The sequence below is a fragment of the Schistocerca cancellata genome, chromosome 3 (assembly GCF_023864275.1).
Source record: "Schistocerca cancellata isolate TAMUIC-IGC-003103 chromosome 3, iqSchCanc2.1, whole genome shotgun sequence".
NCBI lineage: Eukaryota > Metazoa > Arthropoda > Insecta > Orthoptera > Acrididae > Schistocerca > Schistocerca cancellata.
This window is the reverse complement of record NC_064628.1, coordinates 883,624,388-883,649,291: the sequence shown is the minus strand read 5'-3', so window position 1 is coordinate 883,649,291 and position 24,904 is coordinate 883,624,388. Positions and strand designations below refer to the sequence as shown.

Sequence of the window (24,904 nt, the reverse complement as noted above, 5' to 3'; positions counted from 1 at the left end):
TAAAAAGCGAAGTCATTCCAATGAGTAGTTTAACTAATAATAATAACAATACTTTAACGTTTTGGCGCCCTTGCTCCGAACACAGCAGCCAATCACAGAACAGTAGCATTATGCAGGCGGTCCTTCTCACGGGAATGGTACCGAATCTAACATCTGTCACAGATACCTCACACCACATTTCGTCATCTATATACTTGTTGCATCTCCACTGCTCTGGGGGGGGGGGGGGGGGGGTGGTTAGTGTTTAACGTCCCGTCGACAACGAGGTCATTAGAGACGGAGCGCAAGCTCGGGTTAGGGAAGGATTGGGAAGGAAATCGGCCGTGCCCTTTCAAAGGAACCATCCCGGCATTTGCCTGAAACGATTTAGGGAAATCACGGAAAACCTAAATCAGGATGGCCGGAGACGGGATTGAACCGTCGTCCTTCCGAATGCGAGTCCAGTGGGCTAACCACTGCGCCACCTCGCTCGGTGTCCACTGCTCTGGGAACAGCTTCTTGGAGCCTAATATTATGGCTGACTAAGACAGAAATATTACACGTGCACATTGGCCAAAGATTGGCAGCCTTTCGAGCCGATACGTAAATATCCTTCCCCCTCAGGGACCGATGATGTTTGGTCTCCTCCATCAAATTAACCAACCAACCTCCCCTCACGTCCAATTCCCCTTGGCGCTCACGATCTTTCGCTCTTTCTCCGTCCCGCACCCTTATAAGAGCACAGATTGACGCTCAACTTATCCTTGATTACCTACCGACTTGTGCCGATATGTATGTAGCAGAAATAGGGAGCAAACGTGACACTGTTGACAGGGACAGATGGGAGTAACTGTTGCTTATATTACATCCTGTGATTTTATTGTTTTGATTATACGAAATTGTTTTAAGAATTTGAATTTCCGGGCAGTATTTTATAAAAAAGTATTTCTCATTGCAAGTTTTGTCAGAAGTTTTCAGAAATTGTGATTTTGACGTCTGGGGGCGGGTTCAAAAAAATGGTTCAAATGGCTCTGAGCACTATGGGACTTAACAGCTGAGGTCATCAGTCCCCTAGAACTTAGAACTACTTAAACCTAACTAACCTAAAGACATCACACACATCCATGCCCGAGGCAGGATTCGAACCTGCGACCGTAGCGGTCGCGCAGTTCCAGGCTGAAGCGCCTAGAACCGCTCGGCCACATCCGCCGGCCGGGGGGCGGGGGTTTGAAGAAATGCGTACCGAAACCTATAATTTTAGAAGTTAACCCTGGGGGGATCCGTAACAAATAGGTCTAACAGGTGGGTTTGAACGTTTATAGATAAGGGCATTATGAATTTCCACAGCTTTGCTTCACCTGTGGAAGAGTTGCCGAAAAATTGAAAGACTTTGAACGCCGAATGGTATTTGGAGCTAGACGCACGGGACATTCGATTTCAGAAATCGTTAAGGAATTCAGTATTCAGCGATCCAGATTGTCAAGAGTGTGCCGAGAATACCAGATTTCAGGCTTTACCTCTGACCACGGACAACGCAGAGGCCGACGGCCTTCAGTTAACGACGTTCGCGTAGAGTTGACAGACCAAACAGAAGCAACAATGCGTGAAATAACGGAAGAAATTAATGTGGGACGTACAACGAACGTATCAGTTAGGACACTGCAGCGAAATTTGGTGTTGACGGGCTATAGCATCAGACAACCGACGCGAATGTTTTTGCTAACAGCAGATCAGGTGCAGCGCGTCTCCAAGGCTAGTGACTATATCGGTTGTACCCTAGAGTTCCAGTTTAAATGGGTAAGAGGTGATGGTAGGGTTCTAGTGTGGCGCAGACCCCAGGAAGCCGTGGAACCAAGTTGTGTGCAATGCACTGTGCCAGCAAGTGGTGGCTTCAAACGGTGTGGGCTGTGTTTGCTCGGAATGGACTGGGCCCTTGGTCCAGCTGAACCGATCATTGACTGGAGTAGACCATTTGCTGCCATGCATAGACTTCAAGTTCACAAACAGCGATGGAATCTTTATGGATGACAATACGCCGTCACCGGGCCGCAATTATTCGCGGTTGGTTTGAAGAACATTCTGGATAATTCTACATCTACATCTACATGGATACTCTGCAAATCACATTTAAGTGCCTGACAGAGTGTTCATCGAACAACCTTCACAATTCTCTATTATTCCAACCTCTTATAGCGCGCGGAAAGAATGAACACCTATATCTTTCCGTACGAGCTCTGATTTCCCTTATTTTATCGTGGTGATCGTTTCTCCATATGTAGGTCGGTGTCAACAAAATATATACGCATTCGGAGGAGAAAGTTGGTGATTGGAATTTGGTGAGAAGATTCCGTCGAAACGAAAAACGCCTTTCTTTTAATGATTTCCAGCCCAAATCCCGCATCATTTCTGTGACACTCTCTCCCATATTTCGCGATAATACAAAACGTGCTGCCTTTCTTTGAACTTTTTCGATGTATTCCGTCAGTCCTATCTCGTAAGGATCCCACACCGCGCAGCAGTATGCTAAAAGAGGACCACAAGCGTAGTGTAGGCAGTCTCCTTGGTAGGTCTGTTACATTTTCTAAGTGTCCTGCCAATAAAATGCAGCCTTTGGTTAGCCTTCCCCACAACATTTTCTATGCGTTCTTTCCAATTTAAATTGTTCGTAATTGTAATGAATTTAGACGGCTTTTAGATTAGACTGATTTATCGTGTAACCGAAGTTTAACGAGTTCCCTTTAGCACTCATGTGATTGACCTCACACTTTTCGTTACTTAGGGTCAACTGCCAATTTTCACACCATTCAGATGTATGGATGAGGTCCCATACTCCGAGGAGCGTAGGGGACGATGGGGGAAACGCGCACCGCCGTACCAGGCAAGTTCCTGGCGGAGATGGTTTGCTATTGCCTTCCTCCGACCGTAATAAGGATGAATGATGATGATAAAGACGACACAACAACACCCAGTCATCTCGAGGCAGGAAAAATCCCTGACCCCGCTGGGAATCGAACCCGGGGCCCCGTGCGCGAGAAGCGAGAACGCTACCGCAAGACCACGAGCTGCGGACACCATTCAGATATGTTTTCTAAATCGTTTTGCAGTTTGTTTTGATCTTCTGATGACTTTATTAGTCGATAAAGGACAGCGTCATCTGCAAACAACCGAAGACGGCTGCTCATATTGTCTCCCAAATCATTTATATACACTCCGGGAAATGAAAAAAAGAACACATTGACACCGGTGTGTCAGACCCACCATACTTGCTCCGGACACTGCGCGAGGGCTGTACAACCAATGATCACACGCACGGCACAGCGGACACACCAGGAACCGCGGTGTTGGCCGTCGAATGGCGCTAGCTGCGCAGCATTTGTGCACCGCCGCCGTCAGTGTCAGCCAGTTTGCCGTGGCATACGGAGCTCCATCGCAGTCTTTAACACTGGTAGCATGCCGCGACAGCGTGGACGTGAACCGTATGTGCAGTTGACGGACTTTGAGCGAGGGCGTATAGTGGGCATGCGGGAGGCCGGGTGGACGTACCGCCGAATTGCTCAACACGTGGGGCGTGAGGTCTCCACAGTACATCGATGTTGTCGCCAGTGGTCGGCGGAAGGTGCACGTGCCCGTCGACCTGGGACCGGACCGCAGCGACGCACGGATGCACGCCAAGACCGTAGGATCCTACGCAGTGCCGTAGGGGACCGCACCGCCACTTCCCAGCAAATTAGGGACACTGTTGCTCCTGGGGTATCGGCGAGGACCATTCGCAACCGTCTCCATGAAGCTGGGATACGGTCCCGCACACCGTTAGGCCGTCTTCCGCTCACGCCCCAACATCGTGCAGCCCGCCTCCAGTGGTGTCGCGACAGGCGTGAATGGAGGGACGAATGGAGACGTGTCGTCTTCAGCGATAAGAGTCGCTTCTGCCTTGGTGCCAATGATGGTCGTATGCGTGTTTGGCGCCGTGCAGGTGAGCGCCACAATCAGGACTGCATACGACCGAGGCACACAGGGCCAACACCCGGCATCATGGTGTGGGGAGCGATCTCCTACACTGGCCGTACGCCACTGGTGATCGTCGAGGGGACACTGAATAGTGCACGGTACATCCAAACCGTCATCGAACCCATCGTTCTACCATTCCTAGACCGGCAAGGGAACTTGCTGTTCCAACAGGACAATGCACGTCCGCATGTATCCCGTGCCACTCAACGTGCTCTAGAAGGTGTACGTCAACTACCCTGGCCAGCAAGATCTCCGGATCTGTTCCCCATTGAGCATGTTTGGGACTGGATGAAGCGTCGTCTCACGCGGTCTGCACGTCCAGCACGAACGCTGGTCCAACTGAGGCGCCAGGTGGAAATGGCATGGCAAGCCGTTCCACAGGACTACATCCAGCATCTCTACGATCGTCTCCATGGGAGAATAGCAGCCTGCATTGCTGCGAAAGGTGGATATACACTGTACTAGTGCCGACATTGTGCATGCTCTGTTGCCTGTGTCTATGTGCCTGTGGTTCTGTCAGTGTGATCATGTGATGTATCTGACCCTAGGAATGTGTCAATAAAGTTTCCCCTTCCTGGGACAATGAATTCACGGTGTTCTTATTTCAATTTCCAGGAGTGTAGATAAGGAACAGCAAAGGGCCTGTAACGCTACCTTGGGGAACGCCTGAAATAACGAACTGTGACCTCTCTGACGGGAAATCGCAAATCCAGTCGCATAGCTGAGACGATATTCCGTAAGCACGCAGTTTCACTGCGAGCCGCTTGTGTGGTACAGTGTCAAAAGCCTTCCGAAAATCCAGGAATACGGAATCGATCTGAAGTCACTTGTCAATACCACTCAGCACTTCATGTGAATAAAGAGCTAGTTGTGTTTCACAGGAACGATGTTTTCTAATCCCACGTTGACTGTGTGTCAATAGACCGTTTCCTTCGAGGTAATTCATAATGTTTGAACACAATATATGTTCTAAAATCCTGCTGCATATCGATGTTAACGATATGGGCCTGTAATTTAGTGGATTACTCCTACTACCTTCCTTGAATATTGATGTGACCTGTGCAACTTTCCAATCTTTGGGTACGGATCTTTCGTAGAGCGAACGGTTGTATATGGTTGTTAAGTATTGAGCTAATGCATCAGCATACCCGGAAAGGAACCTAATTGGTTTACAGTCTGGACCAGAAGACTTGCATTTGGTTAAGGGGCTCCGGAACGCCCTATACTTGCAATGTTAAAATAACGCTTATAAATTACATCTTTCCTCACAAAGTATTTGAGGTAGGAAGTTGAACTTTTTACAGATTATTTATTGGAATATGGGCTACAACTTAACACAGGGATTTTACAAAATTTTAGTTCAGTTATTAAAGATGATTTTTTTTCAATTGTAATGAAAATTCACAAATTTTTTGCAATTTTTTTATTTATTTATTCAAAAATATACAGTTTTTTGGAAAACGGCTGTGTTAAATTATGCAGAAGGTACTGTGTAACATTTACTGAAAGTGTGAAACAAAAATGTTTGGAAGATCCTTAGAAAACATGTAATTAGTATGAGAAAATAAAAGTTTTGGGAATCGAGCGACAAAGATTGGATTAACTTTTTAGCGCATTCCAGGTCCATAGGATGGATTATCTTCATCCTCTGCAAACTCCTCCTCCAGCTTCCTCTTGTTCCTCCTCCTGTTTACTCTTGCTTGTATTTCTAGACTCTTTACAGCCCTGTCTGCAGCCCGAAGGCGTTCCTTGTCTAAAGCAAGCATCGCTCGTACCATGTTAGAACCTATCTTCATTCCCATATTTCTAAATACCTTGCACCTTACAATGTTGCCATCATTGAAAGTCGCAACAGCATCATACACACCAAAGTGAAGTGTTTCTATTCCAACAAATACAGTCTTGGGGATTCTCGACCATACAACACTATTTACACTTTCATTGGGGTTTTGAGTTTTTCCGTGAATACACTTTTTCAACAGTTCAGGTGCTGCTAAGTCTCTGAAAACAGGTTTTATCACCTCCATTATTGCATGAGGCAGACTATGCTTATGAGTGTACACTTCACCAGTTAGCAATCCTTTGTTATATTTACACCAACTGTCATCTTCTTTGGGACACAATACCTTTGGCTTTCCAACATTTCTCCTTTTCTTAAAAGCCTTCAGAGGATTTCTGTTAACTTTACTTTTACTCATTATTATACTTCAACAAAACAGAGACTCAAGAAACAGAATTAGTTACGAATATTTTCGAGATAACGACAGAGTAAATAAACATGAAACAATTGACAATCACACCAGCGATATATATTGAACAATCACAGGTTATCCACAACAAATACTTTATCTCACATCACTAAAATGTACCTGATGAACACGGACGTTAATAATAACACCATTTGACAGCAGTTTAACAGCGCCACAGTGGGTCACGCCCATGTAGAACACATTTCAAAAAAAAATTTAAAAATAGTTGTAGTCTTCGGAATTGAATAAATTATATATCTATTAAAAGGTTAATAGTCTGCAGATTCAGAAAACGCAAAAAAGTAAAAATTGAACTTTTCATGATTTTGAGCCTTTCCGGAGCCCCTTGAGTGATTTGAGTTGCTTCACTACTCCGAGGATATTTATTTCTACGTTACTCATGTTGGCAGCTGTTCTCGATTCGAATTCTGAAATATTTACTTCGTCTTCTTTTGTGTAGGCATTTCGGATCGAATTATTTGGCCACCAATATCGCCCGACACGAGTCCCATCGAACATTTATGGGACGTAATGGAGACATCAGTTTGTGTTCAAAATCCTACATCGTCAACACTTTCGCAATTATGGACGGCTATAGAGCCAGCATGGCTCAGTATTTCCGCTGGGTACTTCCAACGACTTGTAGAGTCCATGCTACGTCGACTTGCTGCGCCTGGCGAAAGGAGGTCAGACACAGTATTTGGAGGTATGCCATGACATTTGCCGCATCAGTGTAAATCATACACGAAAAAGTGTGGCTGGTTGTGGTTTTTTTGTTCAGTGCTGTTGTGTTGCAAGCCGCGAAGTGTAAGCGAGAGGTGGTCGGTGGCTGTTGCAGGCGATGTGGCGTCCGGTGGCGCTGTCGGTGTGGCTGCTGCTGGCGACGTCGCGCGGCCTGCACGTGCCGCCGCCCGAGGAGCCGTCGTTCGTGCGCGACGCCGTGGAGGCGCCGCCGGGCCAGAGCCTGGCGCTGCGACGCTCCGCCGCCGCCGGCCGCCCCCGCCTGCCGGCCTTCGGGACGAGGCAGCTGCCGCTGCGGCAGGCCGTCGAGAGTCCGCCCATGGCTGCCAGGTACGCACGGCCCGGCCCCACTTAACTGGCAATAGCGCGCGTCACTGCCGGCCTGCGCGGAACTGACGTCGAACTGACGTGCAAATCGATGCGACCACGAAAATCGACAGCGATAGTCAAATCGAGAGCTTTGGAGACGCCATATTGGATTTCGTTTTGTTTCAGTGTGCTCGTATTGCAAGTTAGCGTGTTATGACGGTAAGCTATTTGAAAGCAATGGCGCACTGAACTTTTATCAGAAACGCTTCATTCTTGGCATGAGCTATTATAATCAAATAACACGTCGCCGGTAAAAGCTATGAGGAGATAAAATTACTGAAAGTAGCATGTTCTCATTGTGGTGTTGGGATCTAGTTTAGCAGGGGATACAACCCGTCGGCTTTGACCAATGACGTCAGAATTGGCCAGAAGGGTCTAGTTTAGCAGGGGATACAACCCGTCGGCTTTGACCAATGACATCAGAATTGGCCAGAGAGCATGATTACAAAGATAAAAGAGCTGAGAAGAATGTTCAGAAACAAAGGAATGCAAGAGAGAAAAACTGTACTTCACATATATAAGGACCAGTAGTATTTTCACATTAACGATATCACGTGTTTGTATCTTAGCATTTCTCCGCAAAATACAATGGAAGGAAATGAATGAAATATATTACTAGCATATACATCACGTCACATGTATGTCAGTTGTATCTCGAAACTCTTTCGAACTGTATTGCTTAAGTGCAGTACGGGATACAAGTTCAGCGTACGTCGATTTCTTAGTTTCAACTAGCATTGCTGTCCTGTTGTTCACTTGAACTATGTATCCCCTGCTTCACTAAACAGTAAATGAAACACCCGATACAAATTAAAAGCCCATTCGAAGTGTGTTGCTTAAGTACAGTACGGAATACGAGTTAGTCGTAAGTCGATTGCTCCGTTTTCACTAGCATTACGATGTATCCTCCGCTTCAGTAAACACTAAGTGGAACACGGGATACAAATTGTAGATGTGTTGTTTATTTCGTCTCCGCTATTACTAAGAGTCTTTTCTTACGTACATATCAGTACTACTGATGACAGAAGGACCTACGTATGTAATATATGTATAGCAGACTTCCGTTGACCTCTGTATATGTGCACTGGTAACGAAAAGGTGGAAATAGACATACGTTACATTTGCAACCTGTACCTCAGTTGAGCTACACGGAGACAAGAGGACGACACATGTACAATTTGTATCTCGTAATTCACTATGGGGTACAGTTTTCTTGTTGCATTGGACGCTAATAGTATCCCATTCGCTACTTGAGCTATATAGCTATACGCAACATTTGTATCTTGCTCGCCAATTGACATATATAATGTCAGTGGAAAGGCGAAGTGAAGGACGGGATACAAATTTTAATTGTGTCGTCAGTGTAAAGGCGAAGTGAAGAACGGGATACAAATTTTAGTTGTGTCGGGGGTTTCGCCTGTGATATAGCAAGTACATATTCGAAAATGTCGTACTGATACTATTGCTGGGAAACGAAAGAAGATCAACAGCCGAGAAATTTCTATTACATATTTCACAACACGAAAATACACATATTGGTGGAAGAAAACAGTGAAATATGTCAAAATAGTGAAATACAGTGAAAGAAGCAAATGGAAAAGTGAACTTATCACACGAAAATATCGAGGAATAACCGAACCTCGCCTAGACAGACAGTAACGAAAATTACATAACCACAAACAGACAAATCCATTCCTGTAATGAAAATAAGACACTAAAAATTGTTCTACAATAACAAACTAATACTCCAAATTACCTCAATAACATTACGAACAGGTTTTATTATCTATGCCTCGAAGTGAAGACATTACTATCTGTGACTAATGTACGACGTCATTGGTCAAAACCGACGGGTTGTATCCCCTGCTTCACTAGACCCTGGTGTTTTGAGGTTAGAGGCGTGCAGTCATGGAGTCGAAATTGGATTGTGCCCAGCTAAATGCTGTTTCACTTTTATTTTTCATCTTCGCGTTTTTTAACAGATTCTGGGACTTTATTATTCATGTAAAGCAAGTATGTTCTGTAATATTCGATGTTATTTAGCCGGTCAGGAATGAGTTTGTGCGATTTTCTGGATTCTGTCTGACTGAGAAACGAAAAATGAAACTGCTACCAGCAATGACATTTGCATTCTTGCTTGTCACAAATATGTCGCCGTTCTTTTCCGACTATGTCTCGATTTCCGAGAGCGTGTTTAGGCAGGAACATAAGAGCACAGCCCAAATTGCTGCGAGCGGAACGAACAGCGAAGACATTTATATTCTTGAAACTTCCTGGCAGATTAAAACTGTGTGCCCGACCGAGACTCGAACTCGGGACCTTTGCCTTTCGCGGGCACTATTGCCCGCGAAAGGTAATGGTCCCGAGTTCGAGTCTCGGTCGGGCACACAGTTTTAATCTGGCAGGAAGTTTCATATCAGCGCACACTCCGCTGCAGAGTGAAAATCTCATTCTGGATTTATATTCTTCTTTGTCGCATGTCTTTGGCTGTTTTTTCTGCGAATGTGTTCCCGTTTCCGATGGTCCACTCACACACAGGAGAAACTGGTGTCACGTCCAGCTTACTCGGTCGACTGCTATCGAGTTTCGTGGTCGCAGCGAGTGACATGTCATTTTGACGTCACTTCCGAGTAACTAGGGAACGAAACGAACTCCTTTAAGGTCGCGTTGGCAGGTACTATTGACCAACTGCGGGGCCCCTGTTCTGGTACATGTTCTCACTTAAAACAGAATCTGTTGTTTTGCTTCCAGATAACCATAATTATTCTCCAACAAATTGATTTTAAGAATAGTGGACGGCAGTTTTGTGAATTACTTCTCTTACCTTGGCTTTCTTCCAAGTAGTGGGTACGCTTTTTCGTCCGATGGATCTACGACAGTTTATGGCTAGCAGAGGGCCTAAATCAGCTGCGAATTCTATCTGGATCTTTTTTTAATTTTAACAATTTCAGCTGTTTTCTCACCGCCACTGACAATAATACGCATTTTCACCCATTTTTTAAGTTGTAGGAGGATTAAATTCGAGCGGTTCTCCTGGGTTGTAGACGAACATTTGAAAACGCAGTAAGCATTTCTGCTTCTGCTTTGCCACCCTCAATATCAGTTCTTGTTTCATCCGCAAGTGACTGAATGCTAACTTTGGTGCCACCAACAGCATTAATATTCAACCAGAATTTCTCTGGGTTTTGCGAAAGATCATTCACACATTGCTCTCTTGACATCCAAACGCATAGCATTCAGCATCTCTCTGTAGCTGTATGCTTGTTTTACACCTTCTATGAAGTACTCTCTGTTTCTATGGAATGTGACTGTATACTGTGGAGGGTCCCTCTCATCATGAACTGTTCGACCGGGTACATGTTACCACGTCTATCCAGTGCAGTTGACGTCCGTTAAGTCTCAACACCGCCTACGTTCAATGGCCACCGCCTACCATCATGGTATGAGGGCCTGATGATGGTCAAATAACTAACCGAATCCGGCTACCATCGAAATAAATGTTTTTGCGGTCGAGGCTGTTTGTAACCCATTTTTAAACTACCTTTAGCCAAACCGCTGTTTCTTCACGAGAAATGTTCTCAAAAATTAGTCCTATACTAAACTAAAATTTCAAGTTTCTTATTGAGATATGACTTTACTGTTTTTTATCTAGTATACTAAAAATATAAATCTTTCAATTTTTTTATGTGCCCTTCGTATTTTGGTAACCATTGCTGCTACAATTGCCTCTTGACCATCGGTACCTGTTTCAATGTTGACGTCCTCAAAGAGGTCAGATTTATTTGTTGCCCTTAGATCCAATATATCTCCATTATGAGTGGGGTTCTAAACTACCTGTTCTAAGTACACTACTGGCCATTAAAATTGCGACACCAAAAAGAAATGCAGATGATAAACGGGTATTCGTTGGACAAATATATTATGCTAGAATTGACATGGGATTACATTTTCACGTAATTTGGATGCATAGATCCTGAGAAATCAGTACCCACAACAACCACCTCTGGCCGTAATAACGGCCTTGATACGCCTGGGCATTGAATCAAACAGAGCTTGGATGGTGTGTACAGGTACAGCTGCCCATGCAGCTTCAACACGATACCACAGTTCATCAAGAGTAGTGACTGGCGTATTGTGACGAGCCAGTTGCTCGGCCACCATTGACCAGACCCCAAGGTCAGTCTTACTTGACCACTGTTCCTACCCAATAGCAGAATCTTTGCAACATGTGTATTACGAAGCGTAAAAGAAAAAGGACCAGAATATCTTTATACAAGTAGCGCAAGCTGTCCTGTAATTAAGCCAATCGAACAAATTCACCCCTCAAAGAAAGGTGAACTTATATTTACGTAACATCAAATATTATAGCATATACTTATATTGAACTAATAATAAAGTATCAGAACTAAATAAAAATGCGAATGTTAGGGAAAAAAAAATTGGGAGTGTTAGGACGCGAACCACGGCCCGAATGAAGACTTGTTACCGAATAGAGACGTTACTCATTACTCTAAGCCAACAACAGGATACGTTGTTAAAAATATTGTTTTACGCCTTGCTAAAAACGTTAATCGTAGATAATTATGTTATTAATTGAAATTTAATTATAACAAATTGCACGAAGAACCATGCATTTTGGGTGGATCTTCAGTGTGTCGCTGCCTTCAAATAGCCTACTATCATAATACGCTCATTACAATAATTCTTTTGCCATGAATATGATGTTTCTCATTAATTTATTGGAACTAATCACACAACTAACAACGGGTTTTCCAGTGATTCTCAATTTGCTGGTGCTCAGAAACGGCATATACACATATAGGCTTGAAACGAATGCCAATATGGCGCCTCACAACTCTGTACTGAAGGGAGACGGCGTGCGTGTGACGTAGGTGGCGTTGTACCATCTCATTGGTCAACGCTCAGACGCATGCTCAGAATATCTGACATGCCAGATATTGCTCTGCACGTTAAGCCGTCGGCACACGGACGGTGCATCCGAACGTTGAGCGTTGAGCGTGCCGAGTTTCTGACGTCATAGCGTGGAATAGCACGTTCGGGAGTCTTCACGAACGTGCAGAGCAATATTTGGCATGTCAGATATTCTGAGCGTGCGGCTGAGCGTTGACCAATGAGGTGGCATAACGCCATCTACGTCACATGCACGCCATCTCCCTCCAGCAGAGAGTTGTGATGCGCCATATTGGCACTCATTTCAAGCCTATACGTAGACATGCCGTTTATGAGCATCAGGAAATTGAGAATTACTCTAAAACCCGTTGTTAACTGTGTGTTTCGTTGCAAAAAAACATAACGAGAAACATCTTATTCGTGGCAAAAGTATTATTGTAACTTGCGCGTTATGAGAGTATGCCATTTGAATGCAACGACACAAAGAGGATACACCGTTGTCAGTGTAGCGTAGTGAGTAGCATTGCCAACTTCTACCTTGCTGCAAGAAATAACTTTGATTCGCGTCTCGCGGTGTCTAATTTTTTCCCCCCTTTCGTGTAATAGGTTCTGACGCATTATTATTAGTTTAATACAAGTTTATACTATAGTATTTGATGAGATGTAAATATAAGTGCACCTTCTTTTGAGGAGTGAGTTTGTTCGATTGGCTTAATCTACAGGACAGCTAGTGCTACTTGTATAACGATATTTTGCTCCTTTTTCTTTTACGTCTTGTAATTCACATGTTGTAAAAATTCTGCTCCTGGGTACGAACAGTGATCAAGTAAGAATGACCTTAGGGTTTTGCTAAAATGTGGGAATGCTGAAATAATGCTTATCTTATGTGGAGAACTATTGCAAATTTGTATCACACTGCTTGTAATAGAAATTTTATAAGTCTGTGTTCTTACTTATTAGACATGGTACTTTCCTTTTCGTCTTAAAACATTTACATGGATATTGAAGTTTATATTTGTGTATATTACATATAGAACAACGCGACTGGCCTATGGCTAATGGAGGAAATGTGCGTTTTGATAGAGTTAATGCGGGAATTTTACGCGCACCCGTTTAAGTAAACAGTGTGATTTACGAGCTAGAAACATACTGCAACTGCCGCTGGAGTGCGTTGTGATCACGTGTAGCACGTTGGGGCCCACGTACCGTATGCACAAGTTGCATCGTTCCTGAGCGTTCAGCAGCACGTTGAAGTAGGCACGCTCAACGTTGACGTTCGACAGCACGGTCCGTGTGCCGACGGCTTTAGGAAAGACTCCCGAAAGTGCTAGTCCACGCTATGACGTCAGAAACTCGGCACGCTCAACGCTCAACGTTCGGGTGCACGGTCCGTGTGCCGGCGGCTTATTAGACTTGCCATCGGTCCCGCGCGACATGCAGCAGCAGTGTAGACAGTCTGCGCAGCTCCCTGTAAACACTTGTTGTGAGCTGACAGGAATATACAAATGTCTTCTGGCACTCGTAGCTCTAAACCAGCCCCCCTTTCTCAGGCTGAGGTCCTCAGAGCGACTGCCGCTGCGAGATGCGGTGGAGCACGTGCCGTATGAGGCGCGGCCGGGCGCGCCGCCCGCCAGCGAGGCGTTCTCGCTGTGGCGCGGCTTCGGCGACTGGCTGCCCGAGAACCTGCCCAGCACGCGGCAGTTCAACCACTCGTTCGCCTGGTGGCACGACGCCATCGTCGCCAAACTGTCGCTCGGCGGACCGCGCACCAAGCCGCCGTCGCTGCAGGCGCCCTCTACACACAACACTGGTAAGTACTCCACTTCTGCGCGCTCGTAAGCGTTATACCCATCACCACTTGGACTAGAGATAGCCGCAGTATTGGAAAGGCGTGGCTTCTGCCCTACAGAGTATGGAATAATTTGGCGTATCACGTGACTAAGTTGTCATTGTGCTGGATTTGGTATGTCAGTACACTATGTGATCAAAACTATCCATATACCCCTATGTAATGCAGAATTAACCACTAAATATCACGAGAGGGGGAGCCGCCAGTGTAAAACGAGACATGTTGTACACTACTGGCCATTAAAATTGCTACACCAAGAAGAAATGCAGATAATAAACGGGTATTCATTGGACAAATATATTATACGAGAACTGACATGTGATTACATTTTCACGTAATTTGGGTGCAAAGAGTGTGGGAAATTAGTACCCAGAACAACCACCTCTGGCCGTAATAACGGCTGTGATACGCCTGAGCATTGAGTCAAACGGAGATGGCGTGTTCAGCTACAGCTGCTCATGCAGCTTCAACACGATACCACAGTTCATCAACAGTACTGACGGCGTATTGTGACGAGCCAGTTGCTGGGCCACCATTGACCAGACGTCTTCAGTTGGTGAGAGATCTGGAGAACTTGCTGGCCAGGGCAGCAGTAGAATATTTTCTGTATCCAGAAAGGCCCGTACAGGACCTGCAATATGCGGTCGTGCATTATCCTGCTGAAATGTAGGGTTTCGCAAGGATCAAATGAAGGGCAGAGCCACGGGTCGTAACACATCTGAAATGTAACGTCCACTGTTCAAAGTGCCGTCAATGCGAACAAGAGGGGACCGAGGCGTGTAACCAATGGCACCCCATACCATCACGCCGGGTGATACGCCAGTATGGCGATGACGAATACATGCTTCCAATGTGCGTTCACCGCGATGTCGCCAAACACCGATGCGACCATCATAATGCTGTAAACAGAACCTGGATTCATCTGAAAAAATGACGTTTTGCCATTCGTGCACCCAGGCTCGTCGTTGAGTACACCATCGCAGGCGCTCCTCTCTGCGATGCAGCGTCAAGAGTAACCGCAGCCATGGTCTCCGAGCTGGTAGTCCATGCTGCTCCAAACGTCGTCGAACTGTTCGTGCAGATGGTTCTTGTCCTGCAAACGCCCTCATCTGTTGAGTCACGGATCGAGAGGTGCCTGCACGATCCGTTACAGCCATGCGAATAAGATACCTGTCATCTCGACTGCTAGTGATACGAGACCGTTGGGATCCAGCACGGCGTTCCGTATTACCCTCCTGAACCCACCGATTCCATGTTCTGCTAACAGTCATTGGATCTCGACCAACGCGAGCAGCTGTGTCGCGATGCGATAAACCGCAATCGCGGTAGGTTACAATCCGACCTGTATCAAAGTCGGAAATATGATGGTACGCATTTCTCCGCCTTACACGAGGCATCACAACAACGTTTCACCAGGCAACGCCGGTCAACTGCTGCTAGTGTACGAGAAATCGGTTGGAAACTTTCCTCACGTCAGCACGTCGTAGGTGTCGCTACCCTTGTGTGAATGCTCTGAAAAGCTAATCATTTGCATATCACAGCATCTTCTTCCTGTCGGTTAAATTTCGCGTCTGTAGCACGTCACCTTCGTGGTGTATCAATTGTAATGGCCAGTAGAGTATTATGTTGTCACTAGATGCGTAGTGACAGCAGGATGGAACTCTCAGAAGAGCTCAGTGACTACGAAGATGGACCAGTCACTGAGTCACCTGAATAACAAATTCATAAGGGACACTTCAACTGTTCTAAAACTGCCGACTGCGACTACTGGTGGTGTTGCTGTGAAGTGCGAACAGGAAGGAACGACCAAGATCAGATAGACCTCATTTACTGGCTGACAGTTATCGTTGATCATCGCGTGTAAAAAAGTCCCAGGAAATCAGTGGCTGAAAACACTCAAACCACTACCAGTAGCGCTATGACTGGATATGAGTGATTTGGAGTGATGAATCATGCACACCTAGTGCTAATTCAATGGAAGGGTTTGGATTTGGCGAATCCGAGAACGCTACCTCTGATTACATGTAGTGCCAGCTGTGAAGTACAGAAGAGGTGGTGTTACTGGTCGGGGGTGTTTTTCATAGTTAGGGTGTGGGTCATCTATCGTGCTTAAGAAAACCCGAAGATTTCTTGCTTGGATCGTTGAAGATAAGCCGAAATAATACAATAATCCAAATGGATTGTCGAGACGAAGGCAACATTAATGTAAGGACTCGAAACTATATGCGTCATTTCTGTACTGTCATTTTTTCTCATCCCTATAAGCTAAAGGCAAAAGCAGTCGTATTGTTCTCTTCCCTGCCGAGAACGTTGTTCGTACGTATACACTGTCTCCGTGGTAATTAACATCTCAAATTTAGGGACCTATCATCCCCTCCAACCGTTAATCATGAACATCAAAATGTTACGTAGGCTTCTCATGTATGCTGAACTTCAACATTTTGTTGTTTCAATACCCATCACCGTTCTACTGTATGAGAAATCACTACTAAGAAATTTATAATTTAGAAGTTAAAAATGTTGGAGGCCGCTCTGTGTCCTGAAAACAATGTGCTGTTTTCTCGAATTCATTCTTTGTTGCTCATCTTATATTGGTTGAAGCATAAGGACATTTTGATTTTCCTGTTGTTTTAGTGGTGACTATTCGGAATTCAACCATTTATGACCGGAATAATAGATTTATGACTGAAATAAAACTGCGACCCATACTTCAGTAAAAAAATACGAGGTCCTGTTTTTACACGCAAATCCTTTACAATAATATATTTGCCAACAAACGTTTTTTAGATTTTTGACAGAGTCATTTTGTAAAGTACTTGCATGCCTCGGCTAGTATTGCAGGAGGCCAATACGTTGGCGTGTTTTATAAAATTACGCAGTCACACATACTGGCAATTTTATTAATACTAACTCTTGCCACTGAAGCCTACGCTTGTAACAATGTTTAATTAAATCAATTTAAATAAATTGAATTATCCTCTTACAGGTATACGTCAGTTTAAGGTAGTATGCTTCGTGGAAGGATGGGCCGGCTACAGAAGGGATCCAATGCGGTTTACCACTGCCGACATAGACCCATTCGCCTGCACACACATCATTTACGCCTTCGCCGTCATGGATCCTCACGACCTACACATCAAGCCCCAGGATGAACAGTATGACATCATACAAGGTACGTACATATGACTACACCTACAGGCTTAAGATTGTTTAATTTTCTGTCTGATTCTGTTTTATCTTTGATATTTAAACACCAGTTAATTAAAGACCTTATTGTGAATTGTGGTTGTTAAAACGCAGTAAGTCGGGGTTTCTAGCTATTACATTTTGAAAATAGTAATAGAGGCGAGGAAATGAGAAAAAGAGCCCAGATATTATGGTGTTTCACTACAAATGGTTGAAGGTGTGCAGGGGGGGGGGGGAGGGGGGAGGGAGCCGGCCGGTGTGGCCGAGCGGTTCTAGGCGCTTCAGTCTGGAACCGCGCGACCGCTACGGTCGCGGGGTCGAATCTTGCCTCGGGCATGGATGTGTGTGATGTCCTTAGGTTAGTTAGGTTTAAGTAGTTCTAAGTTCTAGGAGACTGATGACCGCAGATGTTAAGTCCCATAGTGCTCAGACCCATTTGAACCATTTTTGAAGGTGGGAGAAATGCAGTACGGAGAGAATTTGTAATATTATTTGTGGAACTTCTACAACGGAAAGCAAATCTCTCAAACCGAAGCAATGCTGTAATTCCTGTAGTTCGCAGGACAGAATGCAGACAACACACAGAAAACCTGAAAGTTTTGAGACTTCGTCAGGTGCAACATATTCTATAAACTATCACCAACCTTTTGGGGGAAAACAATTGGAAAGGAAAAAGGAAAGAAATAAGAAGTTCTTCCAGTGACGTATCACACTGGACCATTTGCAAGAAGTGAACGGAAGTGAAGAGTTTGATTTATCATTTTGTCTTTGGTTCATAGCTTTTCGGAAAGCTTTTGAGTCAATTTCCACAAAATCTATAACAACAGTCATTGGTATACAAGGCATTTATTCAACCCTCACGCTAGACTTCACAAAACATTGTGTTTATGAAGTTCAAAATGTAACTTGCGAGCGGAGTTCCTCAAAAACGTGTATAGTATTTCGGTACGTATTTCCGTAGGAGATGAGCATGCAGAAGCGAACAGTTACTACGAAAATAACTAACTGAATGAAAATACTCACTGATGATGGCACAAAGGCGCTGAAACATGTTTGGTCATTAAAAAGGGTAGTAGTCAGTATATTAGGTAGAAGCGAATTCCCATAATTAAGCCTGAAAACACGGCTGCTGATAGGGCTTCGAAATCAAACGATGATTATTCTGTTGGGTAGCCAGTATGTGGAGAACGACTTTAACTAACCTTCAAGGGATCAAGGGATATTTCAAAGTAGTTCTGTGTGTTACTTTGGTTGTGGGGTTGTGAATGGGTAAGCATGTGTAGATATTATAGGTATGTAACGGTACGTATTTGATCCCCTACTATTTCCATGGATTTTGGCACCTTCAGGAGCCCATGCTTCCATCACGCTTTTCAGTGAATGTGGGATCATTGGGATTCACGAAATGTAGAAAAGAGAGCAAGGGGTATGTTGGCACCACTGTAAGGAAGAAGGTGTACAGGAGACATCAGCGCCGAGATTGAATTACAATAGGGAAATGGCGGCCTCGCAAAGAGTGTTGGTAGATAAATGAGCACTGCATTTTTTTCCAGGAGGGTACCGCTCCATAGTGGGCCTGAAGAGACAGAACCCGCAGCTGAAGGTGATGATCTCTGTGGGCGGCTGGCCCGAGGAGCGGCGCAAGTTCTCCGAGATGACGGCCAGCGCATCGACGCGGCGCGAGTTTATCCGCTCCGTTCTGCACTTCATCGACGAGTACGGCTTCGACGGAATAGACCTCGACTGGGAGTATCCAGGTAAGAGCCCTAAACATACAGTTTGGCAATTTTTGGCCTTAAATATGTATACACAGGAGGACAGCTGTAATATTCTGAATCATTGGGGTGATCTTTAGAAACAGCCACCACTCTGTACAAGTCTCAGAGATGTTGACGTCGATGCAACTAATTAGATACTTTCACGTTTCATGAATCATTTCTGTAATTACGAGAGCATGTTGAAAAGTAATTCCTCTGAAGTTTTTACTCCATTCACAATATCGATTTAATATGTATTATATTAAACTTACAGTTATAAATGGTATGTCAAATGAAAGAGCAACTCTAACAGTTGTGTTTAGCACCAGTGCGCATGCGCAGCGCGCAATGTTTCCGCCGCAATCCGCTAGACAGCGGTAGTAGCGAAGATGGCGACTAGTGAACAGAAAGGGTTTTGTGTTTTGCAGTTTGCAAAGACCGAATCTGTAGTTACTGTGCAACGTACGTTCCGGCTGAAGTTCGGTTGTGATCCTCCAATAACGTTCGTAGATGGTATCATCAATTTGAAGATACCAGCTGCCTTTGTAAAGGGAAGAGCACAGGACAACCAAAGAGTTAGTGAAGAGACTGTTAAGCGAGTGAGAGAGTCGTTCACTCGTAGCCCAAAGAAATCAGTCTGGGAGGCTAGTCGTGAATTACAAGTTCCCGTGTCGACTGTTTGGAAAGTTTTAAGAAAACGTGTACGACCACGTCCTTACCATTTACAGTTATTACAGGCTCTAAAGCCGGCAGACCATGGATTACGTGCCAACTTCGCAAACGAAATGTTGTTTCATGACGATGAAGATTTTCTGGATCATGTTGTCTTCAGTGATGAGTCGATCTTTTACGTTAGTGGACATGTAAACACAATGTGCGCATCTGGGGCTCAGAAAATCGTCATGAGGTGGTACAAATGCTACGAGATTCCCCTAAAGTGACTTTTTTTTGTGCGGTATCCCGGTGGAAAGTTTATGGGCCTTTCTTTTTTGGTGAACCTACTGACTGGCATTTCTTACCTTGATGCACTAGAGCAATGGCTCTTCCCTAAGTTGGAAGAAGATGAGTCAGAGAACTTCATTTTCCAGTAAAATAGTTAATAGTGCGCCACCACAGTGGCATAGCGAAGTACACGATTGGTTGAACTTCACTGTATCCAAGCGCTGGATAGGCTGCAAGGGGCCCATTGACAGGGCTTGGTTTGCACGGCCTCCACGTTCACCCGACCTAACGCCATGCAACTTTTTCCTTTGGAACTTCATCAAGGATCGTACGTGCCTCCGCTACCAGCAGACCTCCCTGAATTAAGAAATAGGACTGAAGCAGCTGTTGCTACAGTGACTGAAGACACACTTATCAACGTTTGGGAAGAACTCGGCTATAGACTTGATGTGTACCGTGTGACAAATGGTGCTCACATTGAACATTTATGAACATTTATAAGATTCCTGGTAATACTGTTTGAGTTGCTCTTTCATTTGGCATATCATTTATAACTGCAAGTTTAATATAATAAAAATTATAAAGCGTTAAAACCCCGATATTCATTTATAAACACCCTGTATTACACGTCACGCATGTTACTCATTTGGCTTTCCCGCTTCGCTGATGCAAGTTGCAGCCCTTTGCCGCTAGGGGGATCTGAATTGTAGCATATAATGTGGCGGTGTGTAATGTTAACCATGTCAGTGTGTGAGAGATGAAAATCAGATGGGGCCAAGCCGGGATTGTGTGGAAGGTTGTCTATGACAACCTTCCACACAGTCCCGACTTGACCCCATCTGATTTTCATCTGTTTACAAAACTTTAAGAGCACTGTCGAAGACTTCACTTTGATAGTGACGAAGCAGTGCAAGCAGAGGTGAGGTTGTAGCTCCGTCAACAACTCAAACGTTCTACAGTAACAGTATTAACAAATTGGTCTCTCGTTGGGAACAATGTGTTTGTCGCTCCGGTGACTATGTTGAGAATGTTAATAAAGCTTGTTTTACAGTTTTCACATAAAAAATTCGGACGTGTTACTTTTCAGCATGCCTTCGTAATTGTAATGACGTAAAACAAGTCGTTTATCTTCACATATATTCAAATGGAGGTGGAAAGAAATTATGGCGGGAGATCAAAACACCAATATAGTTAGCAGATTCAAAAAGGTGTAGATTGCAGTAGTTGCGCACTGATTAACAGATTTACACGTAAATTAGTAATTCCTAACGACCACCTTTTACATACTACGCCCCATCATGCTTGATGTCTTTTGCGACGGTGCTGACACGTTCCAGTAGGGTAACTGTTTGTATCTGTTCAAAAGGTGGACCAAAACGACGTTATCAAGCACGTGATCATAATGTTTTGGCTTATCAGTGTACCTAGATATATAGGAAGATAATTCGTTTTCATTTGTTTCAAAAAACTTTAGTGGACATTGTCGCACAATGTGTCAATTTTTCGAAAATCTTGGCCGAACTTAAGAAACTTAAAATTTCTAGTTAAGAAAATTTAATTTGAGCTATTATCTTCACTACAGTGATGTTCGGACTGCCAAATCCTGCCCATAGAAAGTCAGCACCTTTATCCGATTGTTGTATTTCAGATCAAAATTACTGCTCTCTTGTGTGCAGAATGTCAGATTAGGCGAGCCGAGAAAGTATTGCGTATGCCGCGTTAAATATTTTTGTTTTGTATACTCAGATCATGAAATCAGGAAGTAAGTACTTAAATGAAAATACTTCATCATTTGGCCAAATAGGTATTTTGTTTTTTAACTAATGCTGACAAGTTAAAATCAATAAAAAAATCACAAAATGTGAAGAAAAGTGAGAGGCAAGTTGCGTATTCTACGACATTATACAATTTTTTAAATTTTCTGATGAAGTATGTATTATTTTGTCACCAAACACTTGTAAATTTAACTATTAGCCACTATTGTGGTAATAAGCCACATTTGAAATGGCAGCTGCAGTATGCCGTCATTTGTGCATTTTTTGAAAAACGATTAAAAAGTGCAAAATCTAATTCTGCTTCGTACAAATATGACGTTAATCAGTACTTACAGCATAATTATACGAACACAAACAGTTATACTAAGTAGTTTGTTATGTAAAAAACAAATAAAATACAATTTAAACAAAAAATGAGAAAAACGAAAATCAGAAGTTGATAAAGCATATGCAACAGTAATATTATATGGGAGAAATACTGCGTTTACTGATACAAGCAGGCAGTAAATTGAGAGGATTACTTTTTTAAGAAGTTCAAGAACTGTTTGTATAGTAAGGTATACTTTTTACAAAAACAGAAAGCACATCGTCAGGTCGACCTCAAAAACAATTTGAAAAATTATTTGCTATGTCAAAAGGAATTAGAACTAACGATCTTCGTCGAATTATAGACCATTTGTGTCATCATAAGCTACGCAAATGGATCACCGAGCTTTAGGAAAAATTGACATTTCAAAAGTTGCTAAGGAACGTTTCACTCTCCAGCCCTGTCAAGGCAACAGAAAATGGGAACAGTTGAAATTTTGAGATAAACTTGAGGGCAGTGAAGACGTGTCTTTTATATTTCACTCTGGATTATCAAAAGAAAAGTATCAGTGATTGAGAAGTTGATCGATGGAAAACATTTCTTAATTTTTGGATTTTCTCCGCCGTATTGGACCCATCATATCAATTTTCATGAAAATACTGATATTTCTTTCTAATTTTGTCCGCCATATTAGATCCATCGTTTTTCATTTTTGTTGCCATATTTGTTATTCGCGACGTCAAAAACGCCATTGTACATATTTTTGTGGAGGAGGAGATTAGTGTTTAACGACCCATCGATAACGAGGTCATTAGAGACGGAGCACAAGTTCGGATTAGGGAAGAACGGAGAAGGAAATCGGCCGTGCCCCTTCACAGGCACCGTCCCGACGTTTGCCTGATGCGATTTAGGGCAATTACGGAAAATCTAAATTAGGATGGCCGGAAGTGGGTTTGAACCGTCGTCCTCCCGAATGCGAGTCCAGTGTGTTACCCACTGCGCCACCCGCCCCTTCATATTTTTGTCCACATTCACAGAGATTCTGAATGTTTGCCTTGTTTTGACAGTTCTGAGGCATTATGAATTGGCAGCATCCGCCATGTCTCTAAAGTATTATTGCACATGGCGCAAATCCTCTTCACGCCAGATACATCCATCTGTTCATTCATGCTGCTTTTCCTTCGGATCAGAACGCTAAAGTGTTTTCCCAGTTTCCACAAATGTTGCTGGCTCCCTCTCTTGCCCGTGACACCCGCTTTAAACATAAAATAAAAACTCATGCGTCCGTATTTTTGTTTTTATACACTACTGGCAATTAAAACTGTTACACCAAGAAGAAATGGAGATGATAAACGGGTATTCATTGGACAAATATATTATACTAGAACTGATATGTGATTACATTTTCACGCATAGATCCTGAGAAATCAGTACCCAGAACAACCACCTCTGGCCATAATAACGGCCTTGATACGCCTGGCACATAATTATGATCTCAATGGCCGGCACAAACGCAAAATGTGGTTACTGTGTAGGTAATCCAAACTGAGGCTGACATCTGCGATGCAATGTTGTAACCATTGTTCTCTCGCACTTATGCATGTACCGGTTAGTTATTAATGGCTAGTTGTTGTAATGCAAAACTTGAATCCATGTTCTCACTCAATTGTATTTTGTCATATTGTGGGTTTTTTATCGCCTCTTATGGCAAATGTTTTGCCCCATTACTCTCATGTTATGTAGTTGGGTGTAAGGGCCCTCGTGTCAGGGCTCAATAAAATAAAAATAAATAAAAAAAATTAACCTCAGCTTTACCGAAGGGAGGATGTGGGATGGGGGTGGAAAGAGGTACTTTGTGCCCATCTTTTGAAAATATTGTAATCTAGTAAGTTAGTTTATTTTTAGAAAATAGAAAAAATATTTACTGTTTTTAATGAATTCTTCTACTAGATTCCACACATGTATTACACTTTTGAGTTATACATAACCCGAAAATTAAAGTCTCATTCCCAAGTGAATGCCATATTCAGTATGACAATATTCAGGGTCTTACTTAAACATAAATATCACTTTAAAAAGCATGTTAAAAATAAAATTCAGCAACAATGCACCAAATTTGTATCTTTTAATTTTTCTACTCTGTACTACACGTTACTGAAAGTACGTTGATATTGCTAATAGTATTCTAAAAGATATTTTCAGGTTCTGAACCATACTTACAAATAAGTACCTCTTTAAATAGTATGTTGTTAATACAATTCAGCAATAATTAACGAATTTTGTTTCTTTTTTAAATGTTTTGTAGGATGAGCATAACGTACCACCCCCCCCCCCCCTCTCCACCAGTTGGTATTGCGCGTTATGAAAAATGTGTTGGTAAGGGTTAAACGTTAACTCTATAACAAATCAGTATGTACTACAGTCGTGCGAAAGATGAGCACAGTCGTTGAATTAGTGACGCTTATAATACTTTACCTTACAATTCGCCTTGGAACTCCACTCACGGAAGCTTAAAAGCAAGCCACAATCTAACTTAAAGAATCCCAGACTGCCAAACAATATTCATGTGTATCTTTATTTTTTATTTATTTCGTAGAGCCAAATTGAAGAGCAAGTCTTCATGTTTATGGAACGAGTCAGTTCATGAAATTATAACAGAAGAGTAATAATAGATAAAACGGAACGCATATGATTCCTATGCAGGCGACAAGTCATAAGTTTAAATAAACATAATCAACAAAGTCATACACGAATTAGCTGAATTTCTTAGTTTTTCTAGGAGTATAGATGAGGGTTTTGTAAGACTTTTCTTTGCGGATAAATGACACTCC

The 24,904-nt window shown here is 43.4% G+C and overlaps 1 protein-coding gene across 1 annotated transcript in view; it reads left to right on the top strand.

Annotated features, from left to right (window-relative positions):
* Positions 1-7,296: 7,296 nt before the first annotated feature.
* Positions 7,297-24,904, top strand: part of LOC126176627 (probable chitinase 10) — a gene marked incomplete at its 3' end in the record, with an annotated part of 192,366 nt that continues 174,758 nt past the window's right edge. The window contains exons 1-4 of the mRNA XM_049923786.1: positions 7,297-7,307; positions 13,808-14,067; positions 17,093-17,278; positions 18,846-19,049. Coding sequence (XP_049779743.1) covers positions 7,297-7,307; positions 13,808-14,067; positions 17,093-17,278; positions 18,846-19,049 — 661 coding nt within the window. The remainder of the gene's footprint in view (positions 7,308-13,807; positions 14,068-17,092; positions 17,279-18,845; positions 19,050-24,904) is intronic.